Source organism: Centruroides sculpturatus, unplaced genomic scaffold (genome assembly GCF_000671375.1).
Source record: "Centruroides sculpturatus isolate CEXI.00-Female unplaced genomic scaffold, Cexi_2.0 scaffold1597, whole genome shotgun sequence".
Taxonomy (NCBI): domain Eukaryota; kingdom Metazoa; phylum Arthropoda; class Arachnida; order Scorpiones; family Buthidae; genus Centruroides; species Centruroides sculpturatus.
This window is the reverse complement of record NW_019385744.1, coordinates 116,039-135,362: the sequence shown is the minus strand read 5'-3', so window position 1 is coordinate 135,362 and position 19,324 is coordinate 116,039. Positions and strand designations below refer to the sequence as shown.

At 35.6% G+C, this 19,324-nt stretch overlaps 2 protein-coding genes across 5 annotated transcripts in view; one reads left to right on the top strand and one right to left on the bottom strand.

Moving 5' to 3' along the window:
- The window catches only part of LOC111641702 (laminin subunit gamma-1-like), a 35,548-nt gene that overhangs the window by 2,389 nt on the left and 13,835 nt on the right, over positions 1–19,324 (top strand). Inside the window, exons 3-18 of one of the 2 annotated variants that reach the window (XM_023387908.1) lie at positions 28–158; positions 8,103–8,281; positions 10,099–10,284; positions 10,363–10,480; positions 11,265–11,372; positions 11,438–11,574; positions 11,639–11,758; positions 11,828–12,133; positions 12,205–12,429; positions 12,495–12,677; positions 14,414–14,543; positions 14,682–14,794; positions 14,873–15,175; positions 15,305–15,445; positions 17,659–17,853; positions 17,927–18,236. In XM_023387908.1, the coding sequence (XP_023243676.1) occupies positions 28–158; positions 8,103–8,281; positions 10,099–10,284; positions 10,363–10,480; positions 11,265–11,372; positions 11,438–11,574; positions 11,639–11,758; positions 11,828–12,133; positions 12,205–12,429; positions 12,495–12,677; positions 14,414–14,543; positions 14,682–14,794; positions 14,873–15,175; positions 15,305–15,445; positions 17,659–17,853; positions 17,927–18,236 (2,885 nt within the window). Of the gene's footprint in view, positions 1–27; positions 159–8,102; positions 8,282–8,492; positions 8,753–10,098; positions 10,285–10,362; positions 10,481–11,264; positions 11,373–11,437; positions 11,575–11,638; positions 11,759–11,827; positions 12,134–12,204; positions 12,430–12,494; positions 12,678–14,413; positions 14,544–14,681; positions 14,795–14,872; positions 15,176–15,304; positions 15,446–17,658; positions 17,854–17,926; positions 18,237–19,324 lie in introns of those variants that run through there. The other variant, XM_023387910.1, reaches the window with a different exon arrangement.
- Positions 228–10,696, bottom strand: LOC111641703. 3 transcript variants are annotated; one of them, XM_023387913.1, is made up of 17 exons: positions 10,655–10,696; positions 6,224–6,322; positions 6,044–6,148; positions 5,699–5,800; positions 5,524–5,622; positions 5,134–5,238; positions 3,927–5,066; positions 3,089–3,618; positions 2,685–2,835; positions 1,996–2,187; positions 1,806–1,923; positions 1,662–1,747; positions 1,405–1,595; positions 1,190–1,267; positions 727–778; positions 548–639; positions 228–474 (listed from the first exon to the last, which is right to left on the bottom strand). In XM_023387913.1, the coding sequence occupies exons 3-17, from the start codon at positions 6,125–6,127 to the stop codon at positions 333–335; spliced, it is 3,162 nt and encodes a 1,053-aa protein (XP_023243681.1). In that variant the 5' UTR covers positions 6,128–6,148; positions 6,224–6,322; positions 10,655–10,696; the 3' UTR covers positions 228–332. The 3 variants fall into 3 exon arrangements, with proteins under 3 accessions (XP_023243681.1, XP_023243679.1, XP_023243680.1); XM_023387911.1 differs by lacking the exon at positions 10,655–10,696 and adding an exon at positions 7,721–7,975; XM_023387912.1 differs by lacking the exon at positions 10,655–10,696 and adding an exon at positions 7,721–7,974 and having other exon boundaries at positions 6,050–6,148.

The following is a 19,324-nucleotide window of genomic DNA, read 5'->3' as shown; positions in this document are numbered from 1 at the left end:
TCGTTACAGACGGGTTTTATTTAATAGGAGTGGGTTAAAGCGAAGGATATTAGACTGACACTCGACAGATTGAATACGTTTAGGGACGAAATTTATGGAGCGCCCCACGTTTTGAAGTCGTATTACTACGCCATATCCGATTTAACTATAGGTGGAATGTGAGTATAAGTACAAATTTATTCTTTTTAAAATAACAAAAATTTATTACATATTTAAATATGGTAAAAATGTTTTTCGCACTCTTTCCAAATAAAAAAGACGTAATTTTGTAGTAAAATTGAATGAACGAGTTCTATTTAATTATATATAAAAATTTCACAATTTTTTTGGGTTCAGTTGAAAACAAAGGATAGAGAAGGCCTATATTTCCAATCACTCCGACGTAAAACTTTATATATATTTATCACCAACGAAGGAAAATTCTCCGTAAAATAGGAAGCTGGATTGTTCAGGATGGTTCGAACTTCGTCTGATCTGTAAAATACAAGTGCTTTTGCTTACTTTAATACGCAGATTAGTTAATTTTCGTATAAAAATGTACTCTTACAGTAAATTATGAGGTTTAACACAGTTCGATATGAGTCGAAGAAGATTCGACGTTTTTTCAAAATGCTGACCTGAGTAGGTATCTTGTGAGATCTGGGGATGAATTTGAAAAGTTCAACGTATATAAATTAAATAAATTTTGATTTACGGTTTAAATTCAATTATAGAATTCGCTATTACCCAGTTTTCAAAGCGAGTAAACTCTGTTCTTCCTTCGATTTCTTTCCAGCACCTGTCAGAAACTGCGATTAGTAGATACTTCGAGATGCATTGGTCTTGTCAGAACAGTGTATACTTTTTATGCCAGTTTGATGTAATTCTCCTCCTCTATCTACGCCCTTCAGTTCGTGGTTGGGAGGCAGCGCGTTACTTTCCTACCATTCTTTCCCTAGCCAACTGCTTGATCACATAATATTTTTTAGCCTGTCCAACTATTCCTGATTTTTCCTTAACTTACCTTCAAGAAGTGTAATATATCAGTCCGAATATCTCAAAAGGTATCACCCTTTTTAATTGTTCCCATCGAGCTTTGTTTTTATTAGGGGGACGAGAAAAATGGCATCGAAGTAACGTAAAGGTGTATACCATTCTGATAAAACCGGTGCAAATTAAATGCGAACACGGTACAGTACGTATGACATACTTTGAATCCATTTCGGGTTGATTGGCTACGGCTATCAGAAAGTCCAGTTTCTTTTGAGAACACCAAAAGTAAGGATGGCTGCAAAAGTTTTGATTTAAGATTAAGCCAAGTAAAACGTCGCAGTATATACAAAGCAAATCATTAGTGCTTAACATCACCTAAACTTTGTTATAATTCCTTTCTTACTTTATAAAATAGAAGTTTTTTAAACTCACTTTAAGACCATGCATGCCGTAGGTCTGGTGGTCGGTTCGTAAGATATTATCCAAGCCACCAAATCATTTAATTCTGGACCAAGATATCGGAATATGGGATTACCTTCACCTATTTTCACTTGACATTCGATATCATTGGAACCGAAAGGATGTAGGCCAGTAAAAATAAAGTATGTTAGCATTCCAGCAACCTGTAAATACACTAAAATGTAGTGAAGTTTACGCATAGTTTAATGGAAACATCAATTATTTTATACTTGTATATCGGAAGCGGCCGTAAAGGCAGATTTGGCCACCGATGTACTTATAGCCGTAACGCATTCCTGACATCTCCAGCTGTAAACTGATGACATAAAGTTATCATTACATTTCCATTGGTTCCTGTCGACAAGCATACTTACCAGATACTTCATTAGGAGAAGAATAGGTTAAAATTCCGCAGAGAGGTGGCCACACGTCTAACAGACCGAAATCACTCAAAAGCAGGTTGCCATTCATGCCTATTTGGACATTGTTTGGCTGTACGAAAGAATAATTACGTCTGTTAACGCGTAACAAAACATCATAAGTACGTTAGGAACGAAACCTTACTTTTAATCGACCGTGCAGAATCGACTGGCTATGCAAATACTCAAGACCTTCGAAAAGTTGATGGACCAACTTCTTTCCAACGATTGGTAATAAATTATTCGTTTGTACGAGTGGTAGATATTCTTGTAGACTGTATTCGCACAGTTTCGTGATCGTGTATACTGGCCCGCATGAATAATTATAGCACACCTCCTATAAGATTTAAACATAAAATTTAAGGTATACTTATGTAAACATAGTAAGCATTGACCCTCCTTTTTTGCAAATCTCGACGTTTTGAGACCCCGAACCCAAACAATAAAGAAAAAAATTCTAGCAGCAAGAGTTGAGTTGCGTAACTTTCCCGGCTGTTATAAGTTTTTTATTTAAAAAAGTTGGCGGTTATTTGCCAAACATTGATGAGTGATGAAGGTATGTTTGTCTAAAGATAACGCCTTATTAAAGAAGTTAAATATGGATAAACTATTTGAATTTTTAAACCATTCTAATTTTACCGTTTTCTGTTATAGTTAGGCCTATATAGACTCATTTGTCTATACATCAAAAAACGTTTTATATTTATTTAATCAAAACTTATTATTTAAAAAAATAACGATATATTTATATATCGAAAGCTGAACTATGTTACACCAAACACATCTTAACTGAGGTTAAGGTTGAAAGTATGGCCTATATTTTAATTCACTTACAAGTATAGGGAGTATATTCTTATGATGAATCACATTGGACGTTAAGCGAAGCATGTTCTGTGCCGTTGTTTTGCAGGAAGTGTTGGAATATATTTTCTTAATTACAACCTCCTCTCGATTATTATAAAAGCCGAGGTAAGTAGAAGTTTTTCTGAAAATACGAAATGTGAAATCAATTAAGAAATGATAACGATGAAATTAAAACGAACTTATAGGACAGTAAATAGCGAGTAAAAAGTGAGCAGGTGAGAGCAAAACCGAGGAAAATGAGTAAACGTAAGCAGAAATAAGTAAAAATTGAGCAGAATTGAGTAATTATTGAACAAAAGTGTGTAAATAGTCAGCAAAATATAAGTAAATAGTGAACTAAAGTGTGTAAATAGTGAGAAAACCGAACTGATTACCCTTGGCGTAGAGTCCATTCCTTCCGTTCTACATAGAAAGCAGATTTGACAAAACACCTTTGATTCTCAGGTTCTGCTAGGAGTTTACAAAGAAGAGGTTTCCATCTTTGGGATTGCGGTCGCCATTCTGCGAAGATTTCTTCCCCCGATTTCGATGCGACGTTTATCCCAGTATCCAACGAATTTCTACACTTCCTCATCAACATCCTCATCAAGTTTGTTAAAACTTCCGACAGTAGCTGTACGAATCGTTCCGATTCGGGATCTTCCGTGTCGTCATTCGTTGTAATTGCAACTCGATCTGCTGAAGTTTCGGAACCACCTTCGGGATCGGCCCTATCTTCTGTAAAGTGACAATTAGACGAGGGAAGGTCGGAGAACGTAATGCTGGCAGCTTCCAGATTAGGCGAAGAAGTATCCTTGTGAAGATCCCATAAATGGCAGGAAGAATCATTGGCGACGTTTGATGCGTTCGTAAATATCCTAGTCGAGATGAAATCACCCCGTGTGCCATCCAATTTTTCTAACGGCTACCAGAAAGTTAACACCGTAAATTAGCAAAATATATGGTTTTTCCAACTTAATACGATATTATTGATATCGAAAGCCAGGAATTTAAATATACGGGGTGATCGAAAGTCGATTAACCATTTTACAGACTAAAGTACTGTCTTGTTCAGACACTTCATTACTTACTAAATTTGCAAAAATTGTTCGAAGTCAGCTGTTCTTTTTTCAATACTCAAAATACACTTTAAAACATTTTAAAAAATTGCCGAGTAACCTGCAAAAAAATATGGTTAACCGACTTCGGGGCGGCCTGTATATACAAACTTACTTTGTCTAATGGTTTATGGCACCCTGATGATAATAAAATCGAGGGAAAATCTTTAGAATATTCGTCTAGTTCTAGATCTATCGACTTATTTAGATTTTTCTTAACAGCACTGGCATAAGTTCCGGGGTGTCGTTTACAACCACCAGAACGACTAGATTCCGATTCGATAAACTGATTGCGTGGTCCTTCCCAGTAATTAATATTAAGTGACCAGTCGTCTTCTTTGATTCGCGATCCGTGCTTTTGAGAGCAAGTGTTGACGGACTTCGCACCATTTTTATTTTTGTCTGTTTTTGATGTCGATGACTTGTTTTTTCTTTCGGGAGGGCTTTTACCCTTTTTCTTACGTACTGCCAATTCGAAATTGTCACCCTTGCTTTCTCGTGTCCGAGTGCAAGGATCTAAATTACGCTTTGTTAAGGGATCGTAAATCGTTCCCGTTTCCTCGTTCTTCTCACTTTCTTTAAGTTTAACGTATCTGTTACTATTAACGAATAGTTTCGTCCTCATTTTCTTTATCTTCTGATTATTCGTTTTTTCTGTTTTCGAACCTTTCGCTATCATTAAATTTGTGATTAAGTCACCACTTTTAACGCAGATTTTCTGGTACGTGTCCTTAAATCTCTCCCATATCACCGATACTTTAACTTGCTCCTCCTCTTGCCAGTAGTTTAGGATGCAAAGATGGGTACTAAATTCTGTTATATAGGGGGTCAGAAACGTAAAATTCTTCTCTAACCATTTCCTACCGGCTTCGACTTCTGCCACCGCTTGAATTGGTAACAGAGCGGCGCATCTCAATTGAAACTGATCTTCCTCTTTATAAATCTTCGCCACCTTTAATATTAGTTCTGGAGCATTTGCTTCTACGAAATCTTCAACCAATTCTTCAACGATGTACTTACTATAATCGGCTTTATCGTATATCAAGCAAGCTGAAAGATGGAACAAGGTCCATAGTAAGTCAGCATCTTTTACATTTCTCTCGGCACATTCTACCAGGTTGGCAAAGATGCCATTCGTATGAAGAAGTGTAAATCCTTTCTTCATTTTGCGACGTATATGCAATAGAACTGGGAATAACATATCCTTAAGGAATGAAGAGGTGGCTGCTGGACAAGTCAGTAATTCGATCCTCCTCTGTACAATTAGGAAACGTTTTATGTATGAAAATACAATATTTCTGTAGAATTTAACGAAAATTTACCTTGACGAAGGTATTTTTGAAGGAGTAATCCATTTTCTGATATAAGCAACACGCTATTTCGGGGTGCTGGTGGAATACGGCGTAACATAACGCTGTAGCTCCTTTCTGTAAAGCATATAAAAACTAAGGCTGGGCTTCGTTTATCAAATTTAATCTTATCTGCTCTATTCGAGAGCTCAAACTATTACTTTCAAAATGTTTGGCTCTTCATCAGATAACTGGATGTAGTGTACAGCATTGTACAGTACAGTACAATGCTGTACAGCACACCTGTGACCAGCCAAAATGCTCGAACGTGCTTGATTGTAACTGAGCTCTCCAATGAACAAGAGTACTATTAAACATATATACAGTACTCTGTAAAAGTTCTTTGTTAACATTAGGGTTTACCTGATCTTCAAGCAGCAAATTCGCACCACGACAGAGGAGTATTTCGACTATTTGCATATGACCTTGCGCAGTTGCTATCATCAAGGCCGTTTTCCCATTCTGTAAATGGAGTTAATTCAATAAAATCAAAGCTAAAAATTGTATATAAACAGCAAAAGTACATTAAAAAACCTACCAAATTCTGATGGTTTATATTAATGTCATGGCGCGAGAACATTGAAGTTACTCCAGCTTCCCAACCCTTATCGGCTGCTAGTACTAGAAGGGTATTTCTGTGCTGAAACGAAGACGTATTTTAAACCATATTTTAATTTTTTATAAGCCTCTTTTATATTTAAAATGTTACTTTATCCACGTGATTCTGATCGCATCCTCCCGATTTCTCTAAAAATCTCCAGAGAAGATCGAACGAGCCGATAGAGTTGATGATCGACGTCGTCAAGACATCGGTGCCTTGACGACGTCGAGACTCAGAGATTAAATACTCAATAAACAGTGCCTAAAGGTGAGGAAAACTTACACGAACCTTTCTCAGAACGGTTGGATCGGCTCCTGCCTCCAGAAATTTTTTAATTAAATGCACGTGACCCCGTTCGACTGCCATGATAAGTGGAGTAGTGCCATCCTAAATATAACAATATAATGGGCATTTAACCAAGAATAAATTGATAAAAATACATTTTAAATTGTAAGCTCTCACCGCTATTTGCACGTTGATACTGTCACCGGCATCTAACAAGAGATCAATGGCTTTCTCGTCACCTAAGTACACGGCTTTCACTATAGAAGGATACTTTTTCTAAAGCAAAAAAATTGGATTTTGGAATTAATTCAAATTTTTTAAAATTAATTCGGAATTTAATTTTCATTTATACGTTTGAATATTATTTAAAATTCTGTAAACGAATCAAATTTAGTATTTAGCTATTTAAAATTAAATAAGTATTTCAAACGAATTTATATAGGACTATATGTGATGCAGTTTTAGTTTCAGGATTTTAACATTGAACAGAAACGTACTCGGCAAAATAATTATTCAAGTAACAAACACCTTATTTTTTGCCAAGGGAGTTTTATTAAAAAAACTAACGTTTTCGATCTACTCCATAGATCAGGATTTTATACAGTCGAGCTTTCAACAGCGGACATTTTTTTCGGGAATTTTTTAAAACAAAAATGCATGGAAAATAACTTGCAAATAACGAGCTACTTTTTATGTTTAATCTGTTGTGTCGGAAGTTTGACTGTATTTAATTCATAGAACGAATTCTCCTCCTCCTCCTCCTCCTTTCTTCTCTCTGTCCTCTCTCTCAATTTCTTCCTTTTCCATCTCTCCTCATTCTTCTCTTTATTTTTCTCCCTATATATTTTACGTCTTTTCATTTCTTTTCATCAGACAAACGAGAGGGGAGGAGGAGGAGGAGGAGGAAAGAATTTATTTTGTTTTGTTTTACTTTAACAGTTTACCCAAGCAAAAGATGGAGAAAGGAACTTTTTTGTGAGGTTAAATTTGAATTATTTTTACTTAATTTTTACAAATTTTATACATGTTCTATCAATATATTTCGTGTTAATTAAAGAAAGCACAAAAGACCAGAGTTAAAATTAGGCAACACTTAGCTTGGTTGTGACTTCCCAAATTTTTCAAAGCCTGTTTCTTATCTGGAATATGTCCACTCAATTCTACAGAACAAAATGATAATGCAAGTTTCATTTTTGTGGATTTTAAGACGTTAGAAACAGTCTTATATAGAATACATAGCTATATAACGAGGTCTTGAGACTGTTCGTCGAATCTTTAAAAGTTTAGAAGGCTTCTAATAATAAAATGGAGCTTTAGAGTCTTGGAAAATAAGCAAAATTACACATCAAACTACGTTGAAATCCTATCAATTATGGAATTTTATGACTGTCGTAATGAGTAGAAGGCTTGCAAATAATATTTAACTCTAGAATCGCACATTAAATTACCGGCTGCTTAGATTTCTCGTGTTAAAATTATAAATATTTGCATTATCACCGTATAAATTAATTAACGAATAACTCGTTAAAATATTTATGAAGTTACTTTAATTTATTATTAAAATATTATTTTTAGAATAATTAGGCAAAATATCTTTTCAGAATTTATGCCTAAAATAGGTTAAAATCTAAATATTAATCCTCTCGCAAGTAAATTCACAGAGTTTTCTCTTACCAGCTCCTTTAGATTTTCTTTAATTTCGGGTGAGACGTGATTTATTAGATTTGAAAGATAATTTTCCGCCTTTTTTCGTTTATGTTTCGAAACTTTATCTTCGACTGTCGACATTTCGTCGTTGAGATTCCTTTTATATAAATTATTTGGAAGAAATTAAACTAATAAAATGGTTTCTTCAATTAGAATCTAACGGTTTTTAAAATTTAAAAATCGAACCGTCATTTTCAGAACTCTTATATCATCTGTCATTCGCTAGATGAATTTTTTGAACGAATAAATTAACCAATAGAATTTTGCTTACTAAAATAAATTAATATAAATATATTTTTGTATAAACTTTATTAATTTTACTGTATTATTATTTTTTCACCTTTATCAGATGCGAATGTAACGGGCACGCGAGTCAATGCTTGCCTAAGGCATTGCCTGGTGGAATTCAAGTACTGGAATGCCAGTGCCAACATTTCACTACGGGACCCGACTGTAACGAATGCTTACCGTCTCATAATGATGTACAGTGGGAGAAAGCAACTGTAGATAAGGCTTTTCAATGCCAAGGTAAACTTCTTTCTTTTTCTTCTACACAAAATCGATGTAAAAATCTAGTTTACAGGACGATTTACGCTTATTATTAAACGTGTTAGATGTAAGTTCTTACGTCACGAATCTTTATCCCCGTTCCCGTGTACGCTTTCCACCAATGGCAACTTGCAAAACAAAAAACGAGTAGGGAGGGAAGAGTCCCAGTTCAGGAAGTAGGTTGGTTACTACTGTACTTGTAAAAGTCGGACACCTGTTACAAACTTTCCCTCTTCTGCTGTCATTCTCGCGGATGTTGATCTCGGCAATCACTTCCGAGCATCGATTTATGTATAAAACGATAAATATATCCTGGTGTTTAACGCTTTTTCGTTATGTTTCGCCGTTATCTTAAGTGTTCTACGTATTTCTTGTATGTCATTGTGCCAATTTTGTCAATCGATGCGGCTTCGCCCCCTTATCAACACCAACAAAGGCTGGAGGGTAGAGGTAAGATAATAGAAAATACTTTTTTGACATGGTAAGCGATTATAAATTCGTAAAAATGGACTTTTTTTTATACGTTAAAAGGTGTAGATTTTATACGCTGACACTCCCATAAGGTGATTAACAACTTGTAGGATGTATACATTAATATTTATGCCTCGTTAGCGAAAGTATGATCTGGTTTATTGTGTATTTACATTTAAGTAAACTTTCTCTTGTCGTTAATTAACTATTTTTTGGATGCGTGTAGGGGAATTAGGACCGCTTTAACATTTGAAAAATTAGTCAATATGGGTGCCGATTTTGTTCGGGGTTGATTTTGTCTTCGCTGTTTTACAACAGATGTCAATTTTTGTTATGTTTAAGCGTGGGACGATAGGCGGAATAAAGGTGGGNGCCAGAGCGGGAGCCGAAGATGTTATTATAGAAGGTGGAGGGTTGAAGATCTCGTCACCCATCGTAGGCCAAGGAAATCCGATGCCCGAAGCGCGGAGTAGTCAAAAATATAAATTTCGTTTGCACGAACACCCCTCCTTCGGATGGCAGCCTAGACTAAAGGGGAATTAGGACCGCTTTAACATTTGAAAAATTAGTCAATATGGGTGCCAATTTTGTTCGGGGTTGATTTTGTCTTCGCTGTTTTACAACAGATGTCAATTTTTGTTATGTTTAAGCGTGGGACGATAGGCGGAATAAAGGTGGGAGCAGGTAACTTTAACTGCTGTGTAAGGATGAAATGTAACCAGTAATTTCTATACAGAACTTGCCACTACGGGCTACATTAATTTATCTCTAATTAATTTAGCTATACAGATAAATTGATTCAATTAAATTTTAAGGCAATTCTATGTGAAAATCCCTCGTTTACACTGCTTAAACATTCGTTAAAGGTATAAGAAAACGATAAAGGTGATAGAATTTGTGTTATTGATGATAAATACTCATTATAATAAAGAACCTTATTAAGATATTGATTCTTTTATATGCTGTTATCAATCTATAAACTACAGTGGGTACTACAGTACACAGTACTGCTGTACTATACGGTAATACTATAGTGTTGTGTAGTACGAAAACTAACAACTAATACTATACTACAGTATAGTTAAACTGTACTGTAGTATAGTATAGCACGAATATAAGCTGTGGATAGATATGGTAGCTATTCGCCTAGTATATTCTAAACTATTGAATAGTTAATTTAACACAAGATGGCGGCCTAACCTTCCACCTTTAGTGCCAATTATGTATCAATAATATTTTTATAATTAATTAGCCTTATTAAAATCCGTCGTATTGTCTGTTTAATCAGATTTTGTTTGTTTTCCCCTTCTCCTTTCTTCCTTCAGAATGTAACTGTAATAGCCGATCCGAAAAATGCTACTTCGATATGGAATTATGGGAGAGAACGGGGCACGGAGGTCATTGTGTAGAATGCAGAGATTACACAGACGGCCCCCACTGCGAAAACTGCAAGCCAAACCATTTTCGAAGAAGAGATGGAAGATGCGCACCCTGTAATTGCGATCCTTTAGGTAGGCTAATACTAAAACGAACAATTTTCGGTATAAATTTATCAGAATTTTATTAATTATGGATGATTTTTTCCCCAGGATCATACTCTCTTCAGTGCGATAATGAAGGAAAATGCCAATGCAAACCAGGCGTAGAAGGAAGGAGATGCCAACGTTGCTCTTCTAATTATTTCGGTTTGTCTCCTCACGGTTGCAGGTAGATTTTCATTATTATTACTTTCCCGGCTCTGTTAGCAGATGGAAAGTATGGCGATCGATCGAAAAATGACCCCCCGAAAATTTTTACATTTTTGGACTCGGGACCTCCTAAAATAGGTTAAAATCTAAATATTAATCCTCTCGCAAGTAAATTCACAGAGTTTTCTCTTACCAGCTCCTTTAGATTTTCTTTAATTTCGGGTGAGACGTGATTTATTAGATTTGAAAGATAATTTTCCGCCTTTTTTCGTTTNCGATCGAAAATGGACCCCCCGAAAATTTTTACATTTTTGGACTCGGGACCTTGAAATGTCTAGAAATGCAAAAAACGTCGTTTTTTTCTATGTATGTTTATGTGTGTATGGGGGGCATGATTTTGTTCACCCTCTTTAAAGCTTAATAACTTTGTGCTTTTGTCGAAAATTTCTGAAATTTTGCACGGAGGTTTGTGTATCAGGGGGATCGATGCTATTAAATTTTGATGACTGAAGGTCGAAAGGGTTGGGAGATAACGGGGGTCGTGTGTATCTGGAATACAGTCGGACTTAATGACGTTTTTACTTGTTATTAGCATTTACAATTTTTTATAAAACCCATTCCTACTTACCCGCCAAAACTTTGTTTTGCCTTTTTATACTAATTAAAAATATAAAGTTTTTAAAATAAAATATCGGAACAGATGGCGCCACCAAATGTTGCTGGGAAAGTTAAGCAACTCGTTGCTAGATTTATTTAGAACGTTTACGGTATAATTGTTTAATTAATTAATTAATTATTTACAGTTCTTGTGACTGTAATTCCGCTGGAATAATCAAAGAAATTCCCATATGCGAGCTTACCACTGGCAGTTGTAGATGTAAAGAATACGTAGAAGGACATAAATGTGACAGGTGAATAATTAGAGGATTTTAAAATTAAATCTTAACGAATATTAACGGAAATTTATAAATCTTAGATGTAGAGAGGGATACTTTGATATGCAAGAAGAGAATGAATTCGGATGTGTTTCTTGTTTCTGTTATGGCCATTCGAATAAATGCAGGAGTACTCCTGGATACTACCAAGTTATTATTGATACAAGCTTTAATAATGGTAATTATCGATTCTTTAATGACTTTTCTTGAACTGTTTAACTTAACATTACGCTGTCTTCTAGATAAGGAAGACTGGAGAGGTGAAGATCACGGAGTACGTGTACCTGTGTATTATGACCCTGATCTTCAGGTGTTACAACTCAGGTCCACGAACAGTCACACCATGTATTTTTCTGCACCAGGTAATTTAGGCCATTTAAATTGAAACATTTCAAATTTATGCGGTTATCGACACGTTGTTCCTCGTTTAGTCTGTTATTTGGGTGATCAACGAGCATCCTATAATCAATATCTATCGTTCGAACTTCGGTTCAGTGGAGAAGGAGCCAGAGCGGGAGCCGAAGATGTTATTATAGAAGGTGGAGGGTTGAAGATCTCGTCACCCATCGTAGGCCAAGGAAATCCGATGCCCGAAGCGCGGAGTAGTCAAAAATATAAATTTCGTTTGCACGAACACCCCTCCTTCGGATGGCAGCCTAGACTAAGATTTCACGACTTTATGAGGGTTTTATCCAATGTGACGGCTATCAAAATACGTGGAATCTATACCCCAGGAAGTGAGTAGGTTCTTTATTAATCGGAAATTCGTGACTTTCAATTAATTCTGTTTGTAACCCCCTCCCCGAAGCCATCGGATATCTGGATAACGTGAGATTGGATTCTGCTCGTCAAACGCCCGGAAGGTTAGAAGCCACCTGGATCGAAACTTGCCATTGTCCTCCTAGTCATACCGGACAGTTTTGTGAGAAGTGTGCCCCCGGGTACACTAGAAATCCACCCGGTGGTACAGTTTTTGATACCTGTGTGCCCTGCAGTTGCCGCGGACACGGCGATATTTGTGATCCGGAAACAGGTGAAACTAACGTGAAGTCATTTATTATATTCGCTCGGAATCGACATACAATATTATTCTTGCAGGTGCCTGCTTGTGTAAGCACAATACAGTGGGGGAGAGATGCGACAGGTGCGCTCCAGGTTACTATGGGCTAGTGAGAGGTGCTCCCGGAGACTGTCGACCTTGCCCTTGTCCGAATCAAGGAGCTTGTGTGGTCCTTCCAGACGGACGGATAGCCTGTAGAGAATGCGAGATAGGTCATACGGGTAAGTAAATATGTGTAAAGCTTAAAATAACAATTGTTCGTTGGTACTTTTCCTGCTTAAGTCACAGGTGTGAGAAAATATTAAACACTACAAATTGCGCGAAAATGTTTACAGAAAATTCTAATTTTAATATCAAAGATTATTTCTGTTGATAATAAAATATAAATTAACAGCATTCAAAATATTCAAGATAATTATCATTACTTTAATTGAAATGCACACGTATTGTACTGATGCACATACCAAAATAAAAAAAAAAAACTTTTTTTGGTTTAACAGATGATACAAAGACAATATTGACTTTAAAAACAAATATATTTACAGTTTTGTTTTTAAAAAGACAAGTTTTTACTCCTATTCATTATGTCACTGATAAACACTATCAAGTATTGTTTATATTATTTTATAATATATAATATAAACTATTATGTAGCTAGATATAAATAAAATTTGGAACTACAGCAATCAATGCGTTTCGTACTTCTGTACTGTACATTGTAAATTTTTATATTTATCCACCCATAATGGGCAGCCCAATAGGACAGAAATGAAGTATTTTCTTTCCCTATAAATATCTTTTTAGTTCATTATTTTCATCTTTATTGATTGTTATTAAGGGAGTTAGATTGGTGTAACACTTAGTTTCCTAAAAACATTTTAATGATTTTTTATTCCAGAAATTTTGAAAATAATTATTTCAATTTTACATTTATTTACAAAAGTTGTTTACACGTCTTTCATTTATGCAGATAAAAGTTATGAACACATTGTACTCTCAATAAATAAATACACTCTTAATAAAACTTAAACATTTAGTTTTAAGCCATTATTAATCAACTGAATTAATGTATCTTAATTTCTGAAGTAGTACAAACTTAAAAATAAATTAATAATGACGTCAAAAATAATTAAAGATAAGATCTCATGATCTTCAGCACCAAGAATGCAAAAATTCTTTTTAAGGGAAGAGAATTTTTGGTCACTGAAATCAGTGAAATCGGATTATTTATCACCAATATGTCATTCATTATCTCCAATATAAAATCTAGGATAAAATGCGAATATTAATACTGTATATATAACTACTTTTGATGACATGGCATTGATTTTTGAAGAATTTTACCCGTCTCGTCGAAATAATAATAATTATTGATAGTAATTAAACAAATAAAATTCACTTAAATACACTAAATTTGTCACACACACTAGATGACCGAAAACCACTGCAATTCACTAGTTTTTGATCACGTTCACCTGTTATGGTTGAAAGCAAGTCGCGAGTCAGACACAACAAAGTAAGCAATTAGGTTTTTGGCTGGTTTACTATATATGTGACACGAAATAGCCAATAATTTATTTAAGCATAAAATAAATCACCGGTTAGCGGGGAAACTCGTGACACTCCTAGAGTTTCTTGCGACACCCCGGAGCGTCGTGAGAGCCAAGTTAAAAACCACTGCACTAAATACATCAGCAAATGCGCTATATATATATATATATATACATATATATGCTCTTAAATTGCTTTCAACGATAGGCAAGTGAGATTTGCCTTATCTATAATTCAACTGATTAATAATTGTAAATTCTCGTATTTTATGAGAATTTACAATTATTAATCAGTTGAATTATAGGTAAGGCAAATCTCACTTGCCTATCGTTGAAAGCAATTTAAGAGCATGTCTTTATATGAAGTTTAAGTAAGTATATACATAATTTAATTTTATGTAATGCAGGACCAAAGTGCGAATTGTGCGTAGACGGATATTACGGAGATCCTAAAGGTAATTACGGCCCCCCTAGACCTTGCAGAAAATGCCAGTGCAATGATAATATTGATCCTAACGCCGTGGGAAATTGCAATTCGTAAGATCGCATAAATAAATAAATAAATAAATTTCTCACTTTCGATTAACTTTAATGTTTTAAAGCCTTTCGTCACGCGAAAGTTCACTTATATTCGTTATAAATTCAAGTATTTTTTTCGTGTAATTTCCCTTTCAGGACGACTGGAGAATGTCTGAAATGCATATATAACACAGCCGGACGAAATTGTGAAAAATGCAAGACTGGATATTACGGTAATCCCCTGGCTGTACCCCGAAGAGGATGCCAACGTGAGTCTTGAATATTTTATAAACCCTTTTCGACTCGTCTTCGAGCTATTATTAATTTTTGTCTCTGTGTTCTTTCAGCTTGTAACTGTTATCCTTTGGGTACGGTACAGCAGACCGGTGCTCCTAATTGTGACGTCTTAACCGGGCAGTGCAGGTGTCGAGCTAACGTGGTGGGACTAGGCTGCGACACCTGCGAGGTGGGATACTGGAATATAGGAAGTGGCACGGGCTGCGAGAAGTGCAGCTGCAACCCAATAGGGTCGTATAATCAGACTTGTGACGTCAGAACGGGGCAATGTCACTGTTTGCCAGACGTAACCGGCAAGCATTGCGACACATGTCGACCCTACTATTACGGGTTTTCTTCTTCGGGATGCAAACGTAATTATCATTATACGTATTATCATTAATGATAATTACGTTTAATTATCATTATTAATTTAATATACTTAAATAACGGTTTAAGTATATTAAATACGCATTAATTATGAACTTTAATCACTTTTTTAGCGTGTAATTGCGATCCCGTTGGATCAACTTCGCTGCAGTGTGATTCCGAGGGACAATGTCCATGTAGGCCTAACATGCAGGGTCGTCAATGTACTCATTGCCGTGATAATAAGAAGTTTCCGACGGAAACTATCTGCCTAGGTAGGCGATTACATCATATTTCATATTGTAATAAAATATTGATATTCTGTGTATTTAGTACTGAATGCCGGAGTTGTGATATGATTTGGTAGGTTCGTGTCTCAAATATGCATACACATCCATATACAGCTGGATCTGCAGATAAATATAATACTTCAAGGGGAAAATAAATAAAATTAAGTAAAGGAATTTCGACAAATTTCTACGTTTTAGTCCAAACTCACGTGTTATATTAGATTGTGTGATAGTACTATTGGTCAGATGACAGATCGAAATCGCCAAAATTGTTCGTAACTTGAAATTTATTCAACTTTTTTATAGTTTACCGCACATGTAGTAATCACGAGGTTTAATTCGAGACATTATTATGCTGAATTTGATCAATGGGAACTATTTTGTACGCCTTTTTTAAAATATATAGATGAGTCACATAAGGCTACAGATTTTACCTTTTCTTCTACTCATAGAGAAGTTTTAAATTTTTATTATATTTTCCCTTATCTGTTATATATTTGGCGTATTCATGATGCCCTTTCTACAAGTTTTGTTAACTCAAAAGCAATAAATTAATTCATTAATTTCTACAGCTTTTTTCTTTAAAGGTTTCGAAGCTTTTCTTTAAAAATTTATTCGTTATATTTCCATATCATGTTGTAAGTTTTTATATAATTAACTTATTTGTTTTATATCAACTAAATGTTCATAATTGAATACAATAGCTGATAGTTTAGCTTCTTCCTCATCCTGACTTTATCCAAAAAATTAGGAGTTGGTAGCTTTAATGAGTCGTTGCCATCTCTGTTTTTTTCTTTACATCTTCATCTATCAACTGCTCTTTTATCGTATCGATTTGTATTTTATCTCTAAATTTCAATCTGTGTCTTTCTTTGTCCACTTAAACGTCTATCAGGAGGCAAAGGAAGTTTTTCTATCATTTCACGAGTGTACACATATAGTGCATGCTTGTTCCGGAGCAAAAATAACCGAAGGGGATCAAGTTAAACCGATTCAGCATAATATACAAATAATCTCTGACTGTAAAGAATAAACATAACCCTGTTAAAAACATATTCAAAACGTTATCGAGCCATTCGTCCACCGTCGTGTTTAAGATGTACAGATATCATTCACTATTCGGGGTACCGTCGATGAATAGGGGACCGAAGTATATTCTCGCACCAAATTTTACACCAGACGTTTAGGGTAGGAAAATACACTTGGTGTCGCGTGCATCGTGGAGCACGGTCTAATCAGTGGTGCACATTGTGACAGTTGTACAGTCTATTCCGGGAAAACAGTGGCTCGTCGGTCCACAAAATGTGCTAGTCGTTAAGATGTAAATTTAAAATCTTGTTGCACCACTCAAATCATAGTGCTGCATCCTCTGTATGTTATGTTGTGCTGGGTGCATGTCACAGCAACATAATATCCTGTGTATTAGTGTCCTCTGCAGTCCACAACCTAACCCGACAGATGCTGGAAAGATCTCTTTTGCCCTTGGTTAGATGTTTAAGTAAACACACTATATACGTGGTTTTTCACAAGTCACACGCAATAGGAGATTGTGCAGAAAAGCATCAGGGGCAAGTGTTTATAGTGTATTGGTTATACTATTGTCAATTGTCAAAGAGAAATGAATTGCTCAAAATTCATGTACCTGATGGAATCACTTTCATCTAATGTATGGCCCGGCTGCATAATTCTGTAACTCACAAAATACCTTGTTGTTGTGAGGATTGAACTTGCTCTAATTAATGCACGAAACATTACCGGTTTTTATAGATTATTGTTGTGGTTAATTTTATTTAAATAAAACTAAATATGACATTTAAACCGGTAATGTGTTGCGCCCTTGTTATAATCCGCATATCGAGTATTAAAAGAAAACACATTCAATCCTCACAACATGCCGATTTACATTAGTTGAAAGTGATTCCGCCACACATATGAATTTTTCCGCAGTCAATTTCCGTTTGACAGTATTTCAGACCCGAAATGATGCATCATGTAACCTGCATACTATACACTTGCCTGCAATCTCTTGACGCTTTTTCGCACAGTTTTCCAAGGCGCGTGGCTTACGAATCAACATAATAAATACTCTATTTAATTAATATATAATATTTATTCTAATAAACAAATAAAACAACTTAAAAAGAATCCATTTTAAAAAATTACAGTTTATGAGTACAGATTCGTGAGTAATTTTACAGATTGTCCAGCGTGTTACACATTAATCGAAGAGGAAACCGAAGAGGTGCAGAACAGATTGGGCGAGTTGGCACTTCTTATTGAAGAAATTCAAAACCACGACGAAGTAGTAACAGACGATTTCGAATTTCGAAGAAAACTGTTCGAAGTCAAAGATTCTCTGGACAAACTAGTGAAAGACGCATCGAAAGCTGCAGGTCGGTTATTAAAAATATTTCTTGCTCGCGCCAAAATTTCGAACTGGTTTAAATTAACTCTCTCTCTTTTTAGCTCAAGAGAGCCCATTGATAAAAGATCTAAAGGATCTAAGAGAGAAGATAGAAGCGGTTCAAAACACGGCAGGTAAAGTTTCGTCTCAGATACCAGATATACAAAAAGGCAGCGGAGAAGCAGATTCCAACATCACTCAAGCCGAAGATATTATTAATCAGATCGAAGAGAGTTTAAGGATCGCTCGAGATTATTTCGATAGTCGATGTCGCAAAGCGTTACAGGATGCGTTGGATCGGTCCGAAGAACACGACGAACAGTCCAAGAGGATGTCCGAAATTGCTAAAGAAGCCAGGGTATTGGCTGATAGGTAAGGAGTTTTATCATAACTTTAAGGAAAAAAAACGAGTCCAGGAAGCGTTTAAACACTACCCAGGAATAATGTGTAGTGTTTAGAATAGCGGTTCTTAACCAGTGGTACACGTATCCCTAGAGGTACACAAGGAGGATCGGTTAGTGCTGCAAGTCTATATACAGATGGTTCAGGTGGCAATCGAGTGAAAAAGGTTGAAAACTGCTGGTGAAAATCTGCATAATCTTACAGAATATATTACAAAAATACACAATAAACGTATAGTCTGTTATTCCTCGGTAATAATATTTAAAATTAAAATTACAACTTTAATTTATTTAATATTTTAAATTGATATATCATTAATATTAAGCAGAGCTCCCATACTAAGCAGACCGAGTTGCCTAATATGGTAGCTCTGTTTATAATATGAGAACTATATTAAAAATATTTTAAATACATGTAGTGTTTTTTATTTTTGCAAGAGTTTTGTGGACAGAGACACATTAAATTCACTCGTTCTCGTGATATTAGGTTTGCTTATTTCTGCAATTTTACCTGCAAATGTTTTATTCATTCTGAATACAGTAATGCATATAGATCTATATAACGATATAGGCCTACGTATAAACTTGGAAATGATGTATAGACATCCTTACTCTAATTAAAAACTTAAAGTAAATCAAACATTTTCTCTTCTTTGCTAACTACTGAGTATAGGATAAAGTCAGTGGCGCGTTATCCTATGAGCACAAAAGGCAATTGCCTTGGGCCCCAAACCAATCTTTTATAAGAAAATATTTCCCCCTAAATATTCCCTCGAAAAAAATGTCTTAAGTCAACACTGCACATGGGGCCCCTAATTCAAAATTGCCTGGACCCCACGAAGCTCTAATGCTCTACTGCAGCGCTGTCCAACTTATCATAGTCCGCGGGCCATATTTTTTTTATCAAACATTTCGGGGGCCAAGAAGGTTGATAAACCACACGACATTTGCATAGTGCTACGGTTCAGTAAGCACTAATTGGTCAGCGAGTCCGATGTTGACGCTATAAAAAGGCGACAGTTCGACACACCGGATATACGTCACTCTCGTCTAAGTTCG